This window comes from Rhinolophus hipposideros, assembly GCF_964194185.1.
Source record: "Rhinolophus hipposideros genome assembly, chromosome: 5".
NCBI lineage: Eukaryota > Metazoa > Chordata > Mammalia > Chiroptera > Rhinolophidae > Rhinolophus > Rhinolophus hipposideros.
Window position 1 is genome coordinate 91,903,194 of NC_138051.1, and position 22,073 is coordinate 91,925,266.

General features: G+C 36.7%; 1 protein-coding gene across 1 annotated transcript in view; it reads right to left on the reverse strand.

Annotated features, from left to right (window-relative positions):
• The window catches only part of CATSPERB (cation channel sperm associated auxiliary subunit beta), a gene marked incomplete at its 5' end in the record, with an annotated part of 68,620 nt that overhangs the window by 41,839 nt on the left and 4,708 nt on the right, over window positions 1–22,073 (reverse strand). Inside the window, 8 exons of the mRNA XM_081048930.1 lie at window positions 1,645–1,677; window positions 2,790–2,908; window positions 3,019–3,114; window positions 6,260–6,409; window positions 9,986–10,081; window positions 15,696–15,756; window positions 18,681–18,821; window positions 21,131–21,219. Of these exons, the coding sequence (XP_080905056.1) occupies window positions 1,645–1,677; window positions 2,790–2,908; window positions 3,019–3,114; window positions 6,260–6,409; window positions 9,986–10,081; window positions 15,696–15,756; window positions 18,681–18,821; window positions 21,131–21,219 (785 nt within the window). The remainder of the gene's footprint in view (window positions 1–1,644; window positions 1,678–2,789; window positions 2,909–3,018; window positions 3,115–6,259; window positions 6,410–9,985; window positions 10,082–15,695; window positions 15,757–18,680; window positions 18,822–21,130; window positions 21,220–22,073) is intronic.

The following is a 22,073-nucleotide window of genomic DNA, read 5'->3' on the forward strand; positions in this document are numbered from 1 at the left end:
GACTTTTCTTCCTCATGCTTTGTTCCTACCTGGAATCAAATTGGTAACAGCCCAGTCAATATATCTGAGGATAAGTTAATCTGATCAGGTTGACCGCATTTTAAGGATGAGCTCATGACCCAGGTCCGACTCAGAGCCACAAAGATTGGTCAGGAATGAACACATGATCCAAGCCAGGTCAATGAACTGGCCCTGCGGCTCGCTGGAACTACTGGAAAAGAGATACTGTATTCCTATCGGGAATGCTAAACTGATTGCTTATTAACATGGCGGCTATTCTTACTAACAATTGGAGAAAAACAACTGTTTACTGCGGATGAAGCAAGAGCTGGAAACGATGGCTGAGGTGCCGGGCAGGCATGACAAGGATGAAAAAGGTAGGGAAGGATCTGACCGTTATAAGTATCACAAAAGTTAGAATTTTATCCTTGAAGAAACAACCCAAAGTCCCTGCTATTTCCACTAAACAGATTTTGGCGGCTAACAGATTTTTCCTCATGCCAATTTCCCAATGTAGCATCTTTGTACTTACTATTACCTCTGTCTGAACATGCTTGGTCAGAATCATTTCTTCAAGTCATTCAAGTTTCTGCTTAAATTTCACCTCCTTGGAGAGGCCTGCTATAACCACCCTATTTGAAATATAATATTGCCTTCCCTTCATTCCCTGCTTCCCTTACCTGCTTTAATCTCAGTAAGACCTGTGCGCTGTCTACAATCATGTTACATATTTATTTGTGTACGGTCCATGTCCCTCAATAGAATGGTAAGCTACGTGAGAGTAGGGGCCGTGTCTTGTTCACTATGGAATTTTCCTTGTCTAAACAAGCATGCACTCTAGAAGGTACTCAACAAATACATGTGGCCTGGATGAATAAGTACATGAATAAACTATCAAGTATTAACTCCTTCAACTACCTGCCCAAACAGCCACATACATCCCATTCTTACTATCCTTTTTTGATTCTAAAAAAGCTCTTATCTAAAGGTAAATCCTTATATGTTAAAGAATCATCTCACTTTTGAGTATGCACATGTGTGCCCACAGCCTGTATGGGGAGGGGACATGGCAAAAGGCTAGGAATACTCAAAATTTTTGTTGTGGTTTCTGAACAAAAGCATGCTTATATGTTGGTGGAAATGACCTACTGAATCACGAAATGTGACCTTGTCACAGAGAGAAGAAATAACTGATGGAACAAAATTCCCCTCAAGAGCGAGAAGCAGAGGAGTGGCTAGCTTATATGGCATTTTGATGCAAATTCGAAAGAGTTACTTTCTCCAGGTAGGCACAGATCTGAGCGGGAACAGATGGAAAGAAAGCATTAGCCAGATTTCAGCCCCTACTCTCCTTTCAACAGGGCGCCCTGTACAGACTACACCTGAACACCCAAAACAATCCTGGACAAACATATAAAGAAGGGGTGGGGGCAGCCTTTGAAACAAGGAGGGGCAATGTGTCCTTGAAACAGAAGAGAAGATCATTGCTTAATGGTTGGTAGAAATACATTTTTTAAAGTTCAAATTGTAAATAATATTATAGAAACAGCAATCATCTGTATGGTAAGCTCTTGTCTTGCCTCTCATCTTAAGTCACCAAGCAAACATCCTTTAACCAACCCGTGGAAATTTAAACCTTCTTACCCTTTCAAAACCACAAAAGTCTGCCCTTGAAAACTAGAAGGAAAAGAAAAACAGAAACTTTAATTTTTGTTTGTCTATGAGAAGGCATAACAACACAGCAATCTGAATTATGCTATTTGATACTGCAGCAGTTAGGAGTGTCACACTAGAACCAGCTTCTTAAGTCGTTTATGCAATATCCTGGAGATTACCCCTTCAGGCTTTGCCTTGTTTCACCATTTGATGAATTTATTTATGCCTTCCCTTAAGGATTTAAGTAGAGGAGTTAAGAAGTGTGGAGAAACACACTGGGTCTGCTACCCCCTGGGGACTAGGGAGACACACCCCAGCCTATCAGTTTCTCTATGGCCTCTCTGTCCTTCTGCCCAGCCCAGCCCAGCCCTTACATCAGGGCCTAGAGTGTACAGGGCTCTGTACTTTGAACTTAAGTCACTGTTCCTGGCTTCTTCAACTCCCTGCTTTAGCAATCACATGCTAAACACACAGAAGGCCAGATCTATCAGTTGTCAGAATAACAAACAGTACTTTCTCAGACATAGTGAGGAAGGAGGAGAGGCTGAGAATATCCGTATACCTGAAGAAAGGTAATAACTACCATGTTTACGAAATACCTGTTTCTCAACCCATACCATTGCCCCTTTCATACTTCCCTTTGTCTTTTCTCTTACTGTTCCTAAGTCTTTGTTAGAACTCTTACTTCCGTTGGGGTATTTTTTGAGAGGTATTTATTAACATGCTTAAGAATTTCATTGCATGTATATTGTGTATCATCACCAAAATGTGTATTCCCCTTCACTCAACCCTAAAAGCTACTTTATGTCACTTTAGAATACTAGATTTAGCTTTATAAATGACCCCACAGCATTTTGGGAACATGTATCACTAAGATAGATAGTTTTCTACTTGTACATATTTAAAAGTTACTATAAATTTGTATGGCAATAAAACTAGCATTATTGCTAAAGAATATATTCAACACTATAAGGCAAATGAAGAAGTTACTATACTATACTTTTACGTTTTTTAAAAGGAAGAAGCATTTCAATTCTAAGACATACCACACACAACTCAAGTATCCAATGTTTCTACTTTATGTCACAGAAGGTATTTAAGGTTAACTATTAATTACAAAGCAGTTCGCATACCATTAGGAGAGGGGATGATGGGTAACGAAGATCTCTGCTTATAAAGAGACCCAAAGAGGTGAGGATAAGTAAGAAATGATTTGTTAAAACCATATCCACCATTGACAGCTCTCTGTGTTCTAAAGAAAGAAATCATACCATGAGTTATAAAGTAAGGAGAAGGTGAACTAGTCATCAAACGTTGATATAAATGAAATATTGAAGATAAAGTCACCGTTAGAAGAATTACCTTCTCCAATTTGGGAATAGATCATATCTGTCAAGTTATACCACGTAGTATCATCATAATTCCAAAATCCAGAAAAGCTGAGGCCTATGTAAACACCTACCATGAGAGAAAAGGAAAATTAAGGCCAGACAACTTTGCAAAGTGAGTAAAACTCCCTTCTGTGATGCTGGGTCTTTAGGTCTTCAAACCCATTCTACGCTCCGCCTCAACTCCACTCCCTTCCATCTGAATCTCACCTTCCACAAGCACTGGAAAAATGAAGTAACTTCACGTTACACCACAGGATTTTAGCCAATCATCTGATTTAATTATTAAGTATTTTGTTTTATATTGAAGGGGATCAGGACACGCCATCCCAGAATAAGGATTATTTTGAGCTGGAGGCAATTAAGAATCAACAGATACAAAAAGAATTCTCTGTCTTCCCCTTACCTGCCTAAAAGCAGGGCATAAATTTCCCCTTGAGAAAGGTGCCCCCATGCTAACAGGAAGTGATGAGCACTCTTACCACCACAGATGTGAGTTGGCATTGAGACACGTTGGTATAAGCCAACCTTACAAAATAACTTATCTTCCCAGTCCCTCCACTTATTTACTAGTCACTTCCCCACAATTTATCTTCCCTTAAAGCCAGACCCCTTTCCTTTGTTAAAATGGTATATAAACTCCCAAGTTTAATTACTTCTTTGAGTTTCATTTCTTTTCTGTGAATTCTCATGAATATAAACGTTAATAAAAACTGCATGCCTTTTCTCCTGGTAATCTTTGATAGTTTAATTCACAGACTGAACCTAAGAAAGTAGGTGAAGGATTTTTCCTCCCTAACAGTACCCTTCTAAGCATAAATATGTTCCTATATCAGGAATACAATTGACTTTAATATTTGTGATTTTAAACATAGGAAAAAATTTCCTAATGTGTCATGAGAACCTATTAAAAAGACTGAATATATTGCAAACACTGAAGGTACTTTGTTCCCTGCTCCCACTTTCCCTTGGCTACAGCTGGGAATGTTGAGTTTTTTTGTGTTTTAAATATGGAATGTTAATTTTAAGTCTAGTCAACAGTCATAACTACTAGGGTTTGGGGGTGGAGTGGGAGTGGGAGCCCTGAAGACAGTTGATAATCTACTGCATACACTTTATTTCCAAAAGATGAATGTCGGATCAGTCATATTGTAAAGGAGATATTTTAAATCCCAGCTGTTTTCTGTGTAGAGAAAGAGGTAGAAAGAAGTGTTATTATCTACTTTTTCCAGGAAGCTAAAGATAAGCTTTGTCTTTCTCAACACTAAGTATAGTTCTACTATAGTTAGCAGTATACTATATTCTAAGGGGGATGGTGATAAGTGTCCAGGAAGATATCACGTGACCAGACTCCAGCAAAGTTCAGAAATGGAGGAGCAAGCATGAAAATTAATGCTTCATTCTGGTTAATATTTTAGACTGAAATGAAGTTACAGGCCATTCTCTATGACCAACTGGACACAATTGTATCCTAGGGTTACAGAAGCTGATATAGACCGTTGAAAAGAGTTTGGATTTTATCCTAATGGGCAAAGGGAAGCCACTGGAGTGTTTAAAGTCACTAAGTGATGTGATCTGACTTACACCTGAGAAGATCACTCTGGTGGCCGTATGGAGAGTGAGTTATGCCACGACAAACTAGAAACAGGGAGACCACTTCCGAGGCGTCAATTAGTCTTGTGGAAAAACAGTGTTGACTTGACATAAGATTTTTAGCAGAGGTGAGAAGTGGTCACAATGGAAATAGACGCTGGGTATGGTACCATCCTGGAATGTCATGAGAGTTAAGAGAGGTCAAGAGTGTGTTCTAGATTTTAGTTTTGAGTAATTGAATATTAATTGGGAAGAGGAATGAATACTGGAGAAGAACAGATTTTAGAGGGGGATGAATCAAGAGTTCTGAATTAGACTTGTTACATTTATAAGAGTTACATTATAAGAGTTCTGAATTAGACTTGTATTTATATGGGCAAGGAAGTCATGAGAAGTATTTATGAAAATTATGGTGGAAAAAGAAGAAAGTAAAAATCTTGGGTAGTGAAAAAAGTGGTAGGGAACCACAGTGAAGTCGCAATGGAATTACAGAAACGTTGGAGTGTGAGGACTAGAGGAGACTGAGAGAATAGGTGGCAGTGGACAGGGCATGAGGTGCTTGTAGTAATGACGTCATTGGAGACAAGGAGGTCAAGAATATGACCATAGAAGAAAGATGGGGGAAAGGTCATTGAAGGAGAGGAAGCCTTGAAACTGAGTATTGCATGGCTCATCCATGTGGAAGGGGAAGTCACCGAAAATGGTGACAAAAATAGGGTGGAGAAGCAGGCAGGGGTCCAGGGCCTAAACTCCTCAGTGAGTGAGTGAGAGTGATGGGAAGGCCACTGTAGGCTGGCCATCAAGAAGACAAAGTCTAAGTTCAAAGGAACTGGGCATCTTGAAGGAGAAGACAGGAGTAAGTTAAGAAGTAGCCCTAAGGAGCCAGGACGATAACCCTGCCTTCGGGCTCTGAGACATGTGACATGTGAGAGGGCTGCAGGGGAAAGAATGTTAACTGGGAATGGCCAGGATACTCTCTAGGGAAGGAAAGTCAAGGGGCCAGTCAGAGAAAAGATAAATAGTATGGGGGGTTTGCTGATGACAGAGCACACATTCTAATGAGAGGATTGGGGGGATGGAGAAGGACAGAAGTTTGGGTGAAAGGAAAGGAAGTCAGAACAGTTAGTGGGTTAGGGTGACCAGAGGTGACCCAGGAGGCTTAGGTTTCTGGTGGTGACTGATAAAATCAGGATGATTTTATATATTACAGTAGCAATGGGGAAACACAGACGAAATAAATACAATAATACTGTGATATCTTAGAACCACAGTACCTATTTATACGTGGCAGGAATAGCCATGTACAAATACATGTACAGGTTAGAATCATAATGAATAATCTCTGGGAGAAACTAATGTATTTATTAGTGGAGGGCAGAGGATCAAGGAAATTAAGAAAGACACTAACGCCACCGTTAACATGACAAAAAGTCACAAAGAAAAAAATAGTGCATCATACTTGTAAGGAGACAAGGTGAAGTGACAACCAGTAAATTCTTAGGTATTTTTAGGAAACATTTTTACTTCATTATGTCTATGCATTTAGCGTGTACTGCCAGTTAAATGGCACTTATAAAATGCAAAATGCCACTTCCAACATTCCAGACAGCCATTAAACTTACCATCAAGTGTCGAATTCAAAAGGAAGCCAAGTAATGCCACATCGTTGGCGCAGGGGCATTTTGTCACTTTTAAATCTATCACATGTGGATATAATTTACTGACGATGTTTTTTGTCATTTTAGTCCCAAGATTCCACTGAAGAATTGGTTCTGTGGAAATCAAGTTTAGGTGTTCAAATTGTGGCAGTACTCTTGAAAATGGAACATGACTGCTTTCCATTAAGGGTTTTAAAGGAACTATTCCAGTGTTCCAAAGGGGGTATTACTTCACTCTCCATAGGTTAAAAATAGGTCAATTCTGTTTTCCAGAGTAGGAGGAGTGAAGCCTAATTGTCCTTGAAGGGGGCTGGCAAGGTCACACTGCAGAAGAGCATGGGGGATGGAATATACTGCTTTTGCCATCTTTGGAAAATATAATTGGCCACAGGATCTATCCCTAGAAATGGAATTACTAGACCACAGGCTATGCAGATTTATAATTTAGCGCACAACTTCTGCCTCAAGAGCTCACACATTTACTTTCTGTTCTCTTCTCCCGATCCCATCTAAACAGCAGTAGATAACAATGAAAATAAATCCAGAAAAACAGCAGAGAACAGGGAAAGTTATCATTAATGGCCAAGATACTTAGAGAAATTTCTGGAAGATATAAAGAAGTTGGAGTAGAATTAACAGAAAAAGCCAGTCACAGGTCAGACATCTTCAACCCAGCAATCTATTCTTGGCTATGTGAAGGATTGGGCTGGATAAAGTCAAACTTTAATGCACAAGATGGGAGAATTTCTTTTCTTCTGCAAAAAATGAGAAAAGGGAGTACCAAAAGTAAGCCAGGGAAATTTGATAGAATACCGCTGTCTGAATTTCAAAAATAGTTAAAGCACTTTAAAGAACAGAGATATCTGGTAATCAATTCTTTAGCTGTTTATGTGAATTCCTACATCTCCCCAAACTTTTCATAAAATCTGCTACAAAACCAAAAACCGTATGTGATATATTTTTCATTTTGTGCAAAGCCAGGAAAGGAGCTAGATTTCCATCTGGGTTGACACAGTGTAGGGACAGCCAAGAAAAGAAAGAGACACAAATTATAACCAAACTAATCTGCTCTAAAAGTTAAAGAAATTTGGGGCAAGGCAGCTGACTTTCCAGGGCATTGCATGTGTGTGCAACGCCTGGATTATATTAATAATAACCAAATCTTAATTAATTAATTAACCAAATCTTAGAGGACAAGGAGATTTGAACTTGCATCTGGGACGTGACGGCATTGAATTGGAAACACCTCTTATGTACCATCTCCTTCAAGTCAGAGGTTGTATTTGAAATGCCTGAAGAAGGAGGGAGTGATTAAAAATCTTAACTGCCACTGAGAAGCTAAAAGGGAGACAGGAAAGTGACAAACATGAAGGTGACTGGTGAACTAGTCTGGGGTATGGCCCAGAGATTTAGAAGTAGGCACATTTCTAAATATCTCTGAGTCAGTAGTGAATAAAGATTTCCAACTGTTGACCTAATCTTACCCTTGATTGACACTCCCCAATGTTTTCTTCCCATGTCTTCAGCATTTCAGTAAATGATACCATCATCCACTTGATAGTCCAGGTAAGAAATCTAAGATTCATCCTTGATACGTGTTTCCCTCACCCCCCAAGTCCACCAGGAAGTCCTATCAGCTCTACTTCCAAAACACATCCTGAAGACGCGTACTTCTCATCGCCTGCACTGCTCATCCACCGCCCAAGGATTTCCAGAGTATCTCTTCAGTGGACGTACTATGGCAACAGCTGCAAACCAATTTCCTTTATTCCATTCTTGCCATCCTTCCCCAAGAGTCAGTTCTCTACACAGCAAGGAGTCAAAGTGATCTTTTTATGAAGCATAAAATCAGAATTTATCGCTCTCCTGTTCAAAACACTCCCGCGGCCTTAAGTAGAATAAAATCCACACCTTTACCATGATCTCTGCCAGCCTCTCCAAGCTCATTATATACCAGTCTGCCTGTCATTTACTGTACTTCTACAACACTGCTTGCCTTGCAGTTCTGACAGATGAATCTCATTTCTACCTTTGGAACCTTTAAGAACTACTAATTTGTGAAGCTCCTAGCTGCCACAGTAGCTCCGTACATTCTAAACAAATGTACATTAAAATTTTAACGCAGTATATGATATTCTGAATACATCTTGATTTGTAAATAATTCACATTGTTTTTAAAAATTGAAATAATTTTATAATTTATTTTAGTACTTCAAAGTAGCACAGGACATCAAAATATGAGTCTCAGAAGCTTGCAACAACAATTGAATAACTTTTTTTTTCAAATTTTGGATACCATGAAAAAACAGGAAAGGCTAACATTTTATTATTTTTGTTGCAGATAGGATAATTTTGGTTAAAAAAATAAAGTAATATAGATGTGATTGAAGACACCTCGGCTCCCCTTCGCAGTCCCATTCCCAAATTTTCCCTGAATGCAACCATTATCATGAAATTGCTGTGTATATTGCTAGCCCATGGTTTTGTATTTTTACTACAATATATACATACCTATGAACAATCGATAGCATTGCTTTATGCATTTTCTGAACTTTAGATAAATGTTCTTCTACTCTGAAACTTGATTTTTCACGCAATGTTTTTGAGTTCTGTTCTTGATGATATATATGGGTCTAGTTCCTTTATTTTAACAGAATACCATCACATGTGTTTGTCTTTTCTCCTGTTGGTGGACATTTCTGTTGTTTTCTGTTTTCTCTTATTCTAAATAATGTTGCATTACGTAGATTTGAATGTGTCTCTTGGCACATATGTCTTTTTCTCTAGACCAGTTCTCGATCCTCTGCACATCAGGTTCACCTGGGAAGACTTGTATTTAACTGCAGCTGCCTGGCCTCATTTATACAGATCAGATTTTAATTGGTGTATGATGGGGTCGAGACATCATTACTTCCCTAAAATTACCTAGGTGATTCTTTCCATAAAACATAATATTTATTTTTACTCTGGACTCTACAAACACTATATCAAAGTGGAAGCAAAAGACTAAAAGTAAAAAGGAAGGTGAGAAAAGTGAAGATAAATGTAAGATCCAGGACTGAGGATATTAAAAAAACGTTTTTTATACTACAGTGCTGTAGATGATTCAAAAATTGGGCTATAAATCAGACAACTGGAAAAGAGAAGCTTAGTTAGTTATATTACCCAGTGTTGATAACTTTACAACAACCAATTTTTCATGACAAAATACAAATGCTCTTCTCACTGTGACTGAACAAGAATTTTTGCTGATGGTCCTCATAAAGAAAACTGTGATGCAATAAACAGTATCTTCTATAACATCTTCACAAAAGATGCAAAAATGAACTTTATAAAGCCATTGTTTATTATGCACCACAATGTGGCTAAAGAAAAATATATATTTTTCATATTTCTATAGCAGACCTCCATTAACAATCACCCACAATTCTTTGTTTGCCTCATCAAATTGTGAGCCCCTCAAGGGTCACGATCAGCTCTTATTTATCTCTAGTACTTAGCACAGAGTCGGGCATATAGTAGCTTATAAGGTTTGTTGAGAGAAAATTATGAATTCCATTTTACTTTTTTTTTTGCTCATTTTCTTTTTTTTTTTTATTAGTTTCAGGTGCACAAGACAAGGTAATACTTAGACGTTCATCATTTATATCCCTCACACTGTGAACCCCCCTCCCCCCCGTTGGCATTTACCTCGAACACTATCCAATAGTGTTCCTTCAGTAGTATAAATATTTAATCCATGGTGTAACGTAATCCTTACTAACCATTCTTCTACAGCTGCAATGTCTGAAAACAAAAGGCAAATAAGCAACTATTCTTTAGTATGTCATGTCGGTGAAATCTAAGACTATATGAACATTACCAACAACAATTACCTTTCATTTCCCAATTATTTTGATTGCATTTATGGATAAGGTTTCCCATATTCTTCCTATAAACATTTTGGTAATACAATAAGGAAAAAGAATTATAAAGTGATCTTATGCCACAGCAATGAATCCAGATAATAATGTTAGATAATAATTTTTCTCTGAGAACAATTATGGCTTGGTAAAAAGCATATTACGTACTTCACGTGAAGTGGTATAATATTATCTGAAAGTAAACTGTGATTAACTAAAATATATAGTGTAAATCCTAGGGCCAACACTAAGAACATTTTAAAACATAAATAATACATCAATAGTGGAGAAAACTAGAATCATAAAACTAATTAATATGAATGAAGACAGAAAGAGAAAAGTAAAACAGAAGAGATGGAGCAAATCAAAAACAACCTGATGGTAGATTTCAGTACAACTATACCAACAATTACATTAAATATAAATGGTCTAAAAATACCAATCAAAAGTCAGATTTCCAGATCAGATGTAAAAATCAAGACAGAACTATATGTTAATTCTAAGAAACCCACTTTAAATATAAAAGCACAGATGAGTGAAAAGTGAAAGCATGTGTGGGATCTGGGGGAGCTGTGGATGATGAACTCAGCCTGGCAGCTGCTGCAGCAGTTGCACCCACAAGCCAAGACTGAGGCTGAGGCTGAAACCAGGGTGCACTCCTGAAGAATATGCCTGACCCTAACAGCTGGCTGCACAAGCTCTCAGGTCCACCTAGGCCTTCATTCTGGTGGATTTATGCATCACCTCAGCAAGGATATGGCTCTTCTGGTACCTGTTAAAGCACCTGGTACCCAAGTAGATCAAGTGCTATTTGGGCTTCTTGCTGTCACTGCTCTCTATCAAGCAGTTGCTGGACTTTTGGGGGAAACATGGTGTGAGAAACATCATATATGTTTCCACAAAAGGAGCTTCCTGCACAACTGGCTAGCGTAATGAGAAGTCAATCTTCTGATAGATAACTGGCCTTCAATGAAACTGGATAAAAGTTGGAATATGCACAACTTTCTTGAACTTTCAAAACATGAAAACAAGAGTCTTGAGGATCCATGGGTCTTGGATAACTTTTTACAAGTCTTGCTGAAAGTCAAAAATAGAAACAATGATGTGATTGCTATAATGGTACATGGAGTGATTGAATATAAGGAAAAGCATGGGTTTGATAATTTCATTGGGAGTAACATCCAGTATTTTCTAGATTAGTTTTATACCAACTGCATCTATTTCCACATGCTTATTAACCACCAAACACTCTGTTTCGTGGTAATACTAATCCTGCTCATCCAAAACACATAGGAAGTATGAATCTCACCTGTAATGTGTCTAAGGTAGTGAAAGGTGTATATGAAACAGCCAAGAGGCTATGTGAACAGCATTCACTGGTAGACCTAGAAGTTGAAGAGTTCAATGCCAAAACTCCAGACAAATATATTCAGGTAGTTCTAGCCAAGAACTCAGTGAGAACAACAGACTGCATGAAGAGTTATAGAAAAGAGGGCTGACTGGCTGTAAAATCCTTGTTACTTTGGGTAAAGAAAACTTATCCATTAGATAAGTGACCAAGGGTATGGTGTCCCACTCTGTTAAATAGCACCATAGTTATTCCACTGCTTGAATTTTTTTTTCTCTACACTAGTTGAACATTTTACAAAGCTAAAATAATCAAGACACTGTGGTATTGGTGAAAGAAATGGAGAGCCCAGAAATTGCAATTCAATGAAGACAAAATAGTTTTTACAACAATAGTGCTGGAATAATTGCGTATCCATATTTGCCCAAAATTAACCTCAGTCCATATAACGTACAAAAATTAACTCAAATCAAGCCATTAACCAAGTCATTAACCTAAATATAAAACCTAGAACCATAAACTTAGGTTAGGCAAAGATTTCTTAGCTATGATGCCAAAAGTACATTCCATAAAATAAAAAAACTGATAAATTAGACTTCATCAGAATTTAAAACTCTGATCTTTAAGAAACATTCTTAAGAGATGAAAAGTACAAGCCATAGACTGGGAGAAAATATTTGCAAATCATATATTAGATAAAGGACTTGTATCCAGAATATGTAACAAACTTGCAAAAGATTTGAATAGGTAATTCACCAAATGGCAAATAAACACAAAAAACATGCCCAATGTCAATTATTAGGAAATTGAAAACTAAAACCATGATTAAATGTTACTAGACACCTATTAGAGTGGCTAAAATTTTATACACACGCACACACACACACACACACACACACACACACAAAGTCTGACAATTAACTATTAAATTCGCAAACTCATCCTAGAAAAAGTGCTACATACCTCATTGCTGAATATCACTATGGTCACTTCTGAAGTACTCCCCATGGGAAGCTATGCACTGACGCCAGCGCCTAGTCCACCCTTCAAAGCAGTTTTGGAACTCTTTTTCTGGAATGGCCATCAGAACTGTCGTCGTATTACCCTTAATGTCCTGAATATCATCAAAATGTCTTCCTTTCAATATTTCCTTATCTTCAGGTAAAGAAAGAAGTCATTGGGGGCCAGGTGAGTAGAGAGGGTGATCCAATACAGTCATTTGTTTATTGGCTAAAAACTCACTCCCAGACAGTGCCGTGTGAGCTGGTGCATTGTCATGATGCAGGAGCCAGGAATTGTTGGAGAAAAGTTCAGGTCGTCTAACTTTTTCATGCAGTCTTTTCAGCACTTCCAAATAGTAAACTTGGTTAACTGTTTGTCCAGTTGGTACAAATTCATAATGAATAATCCCTCTGATATAAAAAAAAAAAAAAGGCTAGCAACATCATTTTGACTCTTGATTCGGACTGATGGAATGGTTTTGGTCATGGAGACTTGGCTGACTTCCATTGTGTACTTTTACGCTTTGTTTCAGGGTCATATTGGCACACCCATGTTTCATCACTAGTGATAACACGGTCCAAAACATCGTCTTGCCTCTTCAAAGGTCTTGGCAAACTTTAACTCTCCTTTGCTTTTGTTCATCAGTGAGCTCCTTCAGGACCGTTTCTGCACACACCTTTTTCATGCCAAGATTTTCAGTTAAGATATTCCTGTTTCTCTGTCGATGTTTACTTGGTCTGCTATGCTTCTCAAAGTCAGCTGACGATTTTGATGTACAAGTTGATGAATTTTTGCAATGTTTTCGTCAGTTCTGCTTATTACTGGTCACCCTGACCTCTCTTGATCAGTGACGTGTTCTCTCCCCTCAGAAAAACGTTCAATCCATTTGTACACTGCTGTTTTCTTCATGGCATTATTCCCATACACTTGGACTAACATGTCCCTGATTTTACTTTCATTCTTACCAAGTTTAACAAGAAACTTAATGTTTGTTCGTTGCTCTCATTTAAGCCCAGACATTCTCGCGATGGCACACAAAACACGACGCAACAACAATAATGAACACCACGCAGCAAGACACTGCCACATGTCGACACAACAAACACAGCTGTGAGACACTAATATACCAAGGTTACGAAACTAAGCTCTTTGTACAGTGCTGCCAATGTAAGCACATGGTGGCAAGTTCTCAAACTTAGTTGTCACAGCGTGTGTGTGTGTGTGTGTGTGTGTGTGTGTAAACATACACACACATTCATATATATATACTAAGTGCTTGCATTATCCAGGTAACCTGGGGATGGGAGTGCAAAAATGATGCAGCTACTTTGGAAAACAGTTAACAATTTCTTATAAAGTTAAACTTACACTTACCATATAATGCGTTAATCTTACTATTCACTTGGTGCAAAAGTAATTGCGATTTTTGCAATTATTTTTAACCTTTTAAACCGCAATTACTTTTGCACAAACCTATTACATTACAACTTCAAGTACTGGTGGTGCCAAAAAAATGTACACATATGACTTGTATTCATTTTTTGTTACCGGTGTAGATTGAGTATTACAATTTGAATACAGTTTTTTCCTTTCTTAAAATGTGTATACATTTTTTGGTACCCTCTGTATATATAGATTTTTTACTCAGTCCAGGGAGTTGTGTCAGGATAGACAGAGTTCAGTTGGTCTATTTCCATAAAATATCTAAGTTCTCAGATCATTTTTGTTCCTGTGTGGGTGACCTTGGAATCATTGCAGTTCTGAAATTCAAGTTTGTAAATGGGAGAAGTAAAAATAACAAGTGATATTCACTTCTTCAGTTGTGAAACTAATGTCAATGTTATGCCAAGCAGCTAGAACAATCCATCATTATACTGATGAGAGTTAAGTTAGATTTTTTTTTTAAAGGAGTACAATTTTCAGGATGAATTCCTTGAAAAAAGTCACTAAAAGTTCTAATAGATTGATTTGAAATAATTGAGGTGAATAAAGGGTAAAATGTAATACATATTAGCTGTTACAGCACTGCGGCTTCTTTAGTAGACTTTTATCTTTGACGCTTCTCTATATAGAGCTTTTCTGTCATTTCTGCCTTACTCTAACCTTCCCCTCATGCTTTACTCTGTAGGACACACAATTTTGTATGTGTTTTAATTATTCCCTAACCTCAAGGGGTTGGCCTGTATGATTCCTCTGTCTCACTGTCCCAATTCCTCAGTGCCTGCAATATTTGACTGGTACGCAGTGGACGCTAGCCGAACACTACACCAAGGTATCCGGGGAATTTGGAATTTGGCTGGCCCCTAGGAAATATATGTAAAAATTTGATGGCAGGGATGCAGCTTTAGGAAGCTAGTGTGCAAAGAAAGAAAAATAAATGTAGATTAACAGGAAATACAGAAGAGAGAAAAATGGTGAAAGCATTCCCTGGGTTCCTCTTGTTTTTCCATTTCTTATTTCTAATTCCTTCCTATAACCTGGTTGCATTTTTATCTTTGGGTTCCATGACAAAAATAAATTTCTTCTTTTCCTTAGTGCAGTCAGGTGGGTTTCTGTTCCTTGCACCTACCATGTTAAAATAATACTAGTGCAACTTCTATCATCTTTAAACTATGGGAATGTATCTCATGGCTGAAGATTTATTAGCTCAGTCCACTAGCTCAATACTCACAGCTCCTGGAATTTGACTTTCTTCCTCTTTCCATCTGGATATTTATAGTAGCATGTAAAGCTAGTCTGCCACATAACTCTTAATAGTAGATTCCACAGTAAAAGAATGTATTACGTATTATAATCTATAACATTTTAAGATTAATGATTCAGTTTCAGTAAAATTAATTGGCAACTGAATTTCTCGAGACTCCAATTTTCAAGTTCTAGAAAATGAGTTCACTTTAAATAAAGAATAATATAAATGTTATATATGTCAGAACAATCTATCTATAATAGAGTTTCCAGATAAAATACAGAAACCTCAATTAAATTTGAATTTCAGATCAACCACAAATAATTTTTACTAAGTATGTTCCAAATGCTATATGAGACATTTACATGGTGTAGTAAATAATTTCTTAATATAATATTTTTATTTGCTAAATTTGGCAATCCAGATCCATGGGTAAAAGAATTAATTCAGATCAACTCTTACCTGTATTTTTTGTAATGTTTTCTCTGGGAATATGAATCAACCAGTAAACCCGGTCACTGAACTTGAATAAAGAAGACATCATAAAACAGTGTTTTAAATGTTAATACCAACACTTACTTTAGCCTATTCTACCCTATCTTTTAAAAACAAAAACACCCAATGCATATATACTTCACCCAGTAATTTTATTGTTAGAAATTTATCCTACATTATACTCACATATGTGTGGGGGGAAAAATGTGCTTGAGAATATTTTTCATCATTATTTGTAATAGTAGAAAATTGAAAATAACTTAAACGTTCATCAGTTATGTATAATACCATAACCACAAAGTGTAATACTATACAGTCAAGCTCAGATAGCACAAAGCTGAAGCATTACTGGTTTGATGTTATCAGAGGACAGAGCTTGGTATTGACAGAGAATTTGGGAATTTGAGAGGATAATCCAGGAGCAAAAAAATTGCAAGAGTGGTGATCTAAGAGTTAAATATAAACCCTTCCCAAATCCTTGGGTTACACACAGGTACAGAGGAAATCCATAGAAGCCATGCTAAAAAATCAGCAGTGGAAGATAAAAGAACTGAACAGAGATATCAGAGGCGGAAACCATAGGTAAGACAGTTTGTAGTTCCTGTCAAAGCAAGTAACAACCTTTTAGACCACCACCACCAAGAACAGCAGCAAATTCTCATGAGAATATAACAGAATTCAGAGTTGCTACAACTTATCGTCTTTAATGTCCAGTTTTCAACCAAAAATGACCAAACATGACAAGAACTAGGAATGTGTAACTGATATTTGGGGGGGAGATAGTAGATGATAATAGATGATAGTAGAGGATAATAGTAGATGATATTTTCAATTTTCTACTATCACAAATAATGATGAAAAATATTCACAAGCACATTTTCCCCCACACACATGTGCGTATAATGTAGGATAAATTTCTAAGAATAATAAACTGACTCAGGGTGAGTTCAGATAACAAATGTAGACTTCAAAGCAGCAGTTACAAACATGTGCACAGATTTAAGGAAAATGTCCTAATGAGGGAATAGATAGGGAATCCCAGCACATACGTGAAAAATATAATAAACTCAAATGGAAATAACGAGGCTGAAAAGTAAAATAATTGAAATAAAATATTTATCAGATGAGTTCTATGGCAGACTGGTGATGGCAAAAGGAGGAGCAGGTGAACTTAGAGACATAGCAATTGAAATTATCCATTCTGAAAGGTGGAGAGGATGATTTGCAAAAAATGAACAGAGACTTAGATATCTGCGGAACAATATCACAGCTTCCAAAATGTGCATAAGTAGAATCCCAGGCAAGAAAAGAGACAGAAAAAGGGACAGAACATTTGGGGGGAGAAACAATGGTAGAAGACTTTACAAATTTGGCAAACTTACAATCCAAGAAGCCCAGAGAAACCCAATTAGGGTAAATACAAATAGACAATCTTAAAAGCATCCAGGAAAAAGAGACATATTACATATAGGGGAAAATAATAAAATTAACAGATGACTTCTCATTCAGAAACAATAGTGTCAGGTGGCGTATTTAAAATGCAGAATGACATATTCAAAATGCTAAAAGGAAATGAAGTCAACTAGCAATTCTACATCTGAAAAAACTATCATTCAAAAATTAAGATGACCACTAAAAACCTATTAGAATTTATAAACGAGTTCAGCAAGGTTGCAGGATACAAGATCAATATACAAAAATTAATTGGCATTTCTACACAATAGCAAAGAAAAATCTGAAAATGCCATTAAGAAAGTGTGTTCGTTTACAATAGCATCAAAAAGAATAAAATGTTAGGAATAATTTAATAAAAAGTATGTCACTTAGACTCTGAAAAATACAAAATGTTATTGCAAGAAATTGAAGAAAATCTAAATAAATAGAAAGACATTCCATATTCATAGAATGGAAGACTTATTATTATTAAAATGGCAATAATCTTCAAATTGATCTACAGATTCAACACAATCTTTATCAGAATTCCAGCTGGCTTCTTTGTAAAAATCGACAAACTTATCCTAAAATTCATACAAAAACTAGCAAAATTAATGTGGGGAGTAGCAAAAACAATTTTGAAAAAGAACAACGTTGGAAGACTCATGCTTCCTGATTTCTAAACTCTTTACCAAGCAACTCACTATAATTTCAAAACTCACATCAAGGCAAAATTGAAGTATACAAATACAAATAGATGTATACAAATAGATGTATAGAGCAATGTAGTATAATTGAGAATCCACAAATAAACCATCACATTTACAGTCATTTGATTTCAACAAAGGTGACAAAACATGTCAGTAGGGAAAGAATAATAGTAATTTCAACAAACAGTGCTAGGACAGCTGGATATCCCCATGTGAAAGCATGACTGTGGATACTGATCTCACACCATGCACAAAAATAAACTCAATGGATCAATCAATAACCTAAATGTAAAAGGTAAAACTAGGAACTTTTTAGAAGAGTAGGGTTTACACATTCTATGGATATACTAAAAACCATTTAATCGTATACTTTAAGTAGGTAAATTGTATGGTATGCAAATTATGTCTTAATGAAGTTGTTACCAAAAAATGAAGGTGAAATAAAGACATTTTCAAGGAGAAAAACTCCCAGAGAATTGTTGCCAACAGACCTGCGCTGTAAGAAATGCTAAAAGAAGTTCTTCAAGCTGAAAGGATATGACACCAGATGGCAACTTATGTCTACAGGAAAGAATGAAGAGGAGTGGAAATAGTACATATGTAGGTAAATAGTAATGACATATAAATAATAACACACACACATATACATATATATATGAGTTTTCTTCTCTTAATTTCTTTAAAACATATATGACTATTTAAAGCAAAAAGTATAACACTTTAGTATTGGGTTTAAAACATAGACAGATATAATGTTACTGGACTAGTTATTTTTTAAAAAAACAAGAATAAAATAAAATGTAATTACCAAAGTTAAATTAAAGTGGAAGATGCCAGTATATGTACTATTTATGATCCCCAAACTGGGAGCAAGTCCTCCTGATGTGAACACATTTAGACATGCCTTTGAAGTAATCTTATTTTCAGATTGGAAAAAACACTGGATATCCTTTAGGAAAGAGGGAAAACAAAAAAACAAAGTCATGACAAGTCAATGGAAAGAAACATATCACATTAATTTAAAAGTGAGGAGAAATCTACGGAGAGTAGATACTGCTAAAGACCTCTATCTTTAGTAATTACAGGCTCTAAGTAGGAAAAAAGTCCATTTTGAAAAGTATACTTTCAGAACTCAGTAACCTATTATGCTGGTGTCATGATCGGTTTCAATTCAGCCTTATAATAATCTTTTCTGTCATAGAAATGGTCATAAAATTATTATACTTAATAAACATAGAATCAAAGCCACATGCTATCTCATGTAAAAATCCCTGTTTTATTAAAATTGTTGCTTTGTGTCTAAATAAAAAAGAAACAAATGTACAAAGCAAAACTTACTTTTACTGTATTATATTGGATATTTGGCTATTTCCCGGTTTTGAGAAGGTATATGAAAATGTAGCAATCACAAATGGTGGATTTTACCAAAGCCCAACATGAGATAGATACTAGGAGTTTTAACTCACTTAGTTGTCTTACCATGTTTCCCTGAAAATAAGACCTAGCCAGACAATCAGCTCTGATGCATTTTTGGGAGCAAAAAATTAATATAAGACTCGGTTTTATATTATAGAAGACCCAGTACTATATATTATATTATATTACATTACATTATATTATATTATATATTATAAAGACCTGGTCTTATATTATAGTAAAATAAGATCGGGTCTTATGTAAATTTTTACTCCAAAAGGCTCATGAGAGCTGATTGTCCAGCTAGGTCTTATTTTCGGGAAAACACGGTAGTATGTAAGAACACTTTGGGTAAGTGACCTGCCTAAGTTTCGGTTTCCCTATCTGTGAAATGAGGAAACATATTCATTCCAAAAATATTTACTCAGCCCTTTCTACAAATGAGGCAGTGATGTAGGCACTGGGGAAACAGCAGGGAACAAAACAGACCAAAACCTCTGACTGCGCCGAATTTACATTTTAATGAGGATTAGCAGGAAGATGAACCCAAACACTTTTTCCTTTGTCTTGTCACTCTCCACCTTGTATTGCCTTTGTGAAGATGGTATATAAGTCCCAATTCTCAACACCCCTTCGAGCTACTCATCACTACATTCTCCCATGGGTTTACACATTGCCTGTGTAAATAAACTCTGTTTTTCCCTCCTGTTAATCTGTCTTTTGTCAGCTTATTTTACAGGCTGCAGCCAATGAACCTGAGAGGACAAGTTCAGTACTTCCCTACAGTACTTATCTTATAGAAGATTAAATGTCATAATGAACATAAAACACGTTGGAAAATGCCTGACACACATAAACACTTTATAAATGTTAGCTACTATTTCTACTAATACCACTTATAGACCTACTACATCACAACTATCTGAAAAGTAGGTTATAATTCCCTTTTTAAGAGGACAAAACTGAGGATCAGAGAGGTTAGGTAACCTGCCCCAGGGCACACAGACCATACCTGGGATGATCGAGTTTTCACTCCACATCTGTAGTTCTCTCTATTTCCAAAGACCATTCTCTTTCCCCATAATATATAATGACAAACAGGAAAGGCATTTTTGACTCAAAGGGCATGTACTTTACAATAGTTGAAAATAAAAAGTCAAATATATATTTGGCATATCAAAAAGGAACTGGGAACTAAGTCAAAACAGACTTTGGGATAAATATATTTGTTCTCATGGGGTGTTTCTTTGTTTTTATGATATTTATCACAGAGTTTCAGACGATCTATACATTTTTTTTATGAACATGTTTTTGTTAGCAGTTGCTGCATGGCTATCTTACTAGTACATTTTATTTTATTTTGGTGTGTTTTTTAAAAGTCTGCCATTATTTGAATCAAAGGAATCAAATCAACCCTCACCCAAACTGACAACTGCAATGTGGTAGTTGTTATAAAAGGGAAAGATTCTTTTTCAAGGTCATGTGAGATGCATTTCTTCCTCTAACAGGCTACATCTGTCAAACTTCAAAAGGACAAGTGGAATCTATAAAAAGTGAAGATCGTTACAGACGATCTTTTAAAAAGGGGAGGAGGAGGCATCTTAAAACAAACGAAAAAAAAGCAAAAGCAAAAGCACCCAGGGCAGTCAATGGCTAAATGAAATATTTTACCTAATCCAAGTGGAATGAAATAGAAAGGATTATTATTTATATAGAATGTCACCTCCCCAAGTCTGAGCGTAGTAGAAAGTATTGGAAAAGAACACAATGCTAGTTTTTACACGTGAAGTTAAAAGAAATGTGAAAGGTTGTAACATGTTGTTAGTTGTTAGAAGACCTTACCAAGTCACCTGAGGTGAGATACAACTTGATTATTTCATTCTTTTTGGGGAGCCCTTGGCTAGCACAAGCAAAGTATTGCTCCATATCACCTAAATAATACAAAAAATATATATCGTAGGTCACTGAACTTCCATGAAAAGAACCATATTTTTAAAACTGATAAAATGTTTTTTAAAATATAAATTATAATTGTATACCCTAGAGAAAATTAAAATTTTCCACCATTTTTCATTTTAAAGATACAAAATCCAGACATTAAAAAGGAAGGTCTGACTGAACACTAAAACAAAATATGCCACATGCTAGGCTATGGTGCAAGTATTTCAGAGGCGGTCAAACAGCAGTTCTTGACTCGGGATCAGGCTGAGGTATAAAGGTAAGTAAGGTCTTCTCAGGTCTTTTCTGATCCTGCATGTTTCCCTGGGCACGCACAGTCACTTTCTAATTTGCCCCCATACATGCAGTTTTTGTGTGTGTTTGTTTTTGTTTTTTGAATGTGCTAGTCTTTAATGTTTGGCTCCCAGAAGGGGGGGGGGAAAGTGAAAAATGAAGGTGGGGGCAAAAGAGTGCTGGCCCTTTAAGTACCCCCTTAATCATTTCAGCCAGAGGGGGAGGGTCTCGTAACAATGGGGTTGGGGGCTAATGACAATGGCTGCCTGCCTCTTCGTGGGCACCTCTTGGTCAGAAGCAGGGGCAATCACCCAGATCCCCAGTATTTGGAAGACAGGGTCCTTGATGCCCACTGTGGTTTCTGCAAGCTGTGTGCCACTGGGCTGTGTGCCACGGGGCATGCATAGCTTCTACTGTGATAAGAGTAGATAATGACTAAAATGAACTGCGATCGACTGTCCCAGCCTTCCTCTGGAAGCAGCAAGCCTTCAACAGATTTCAGAGTTCCAAGATACCGGAGTTACAGCAGATTCCGCCAGTGCAGTTATTGTCT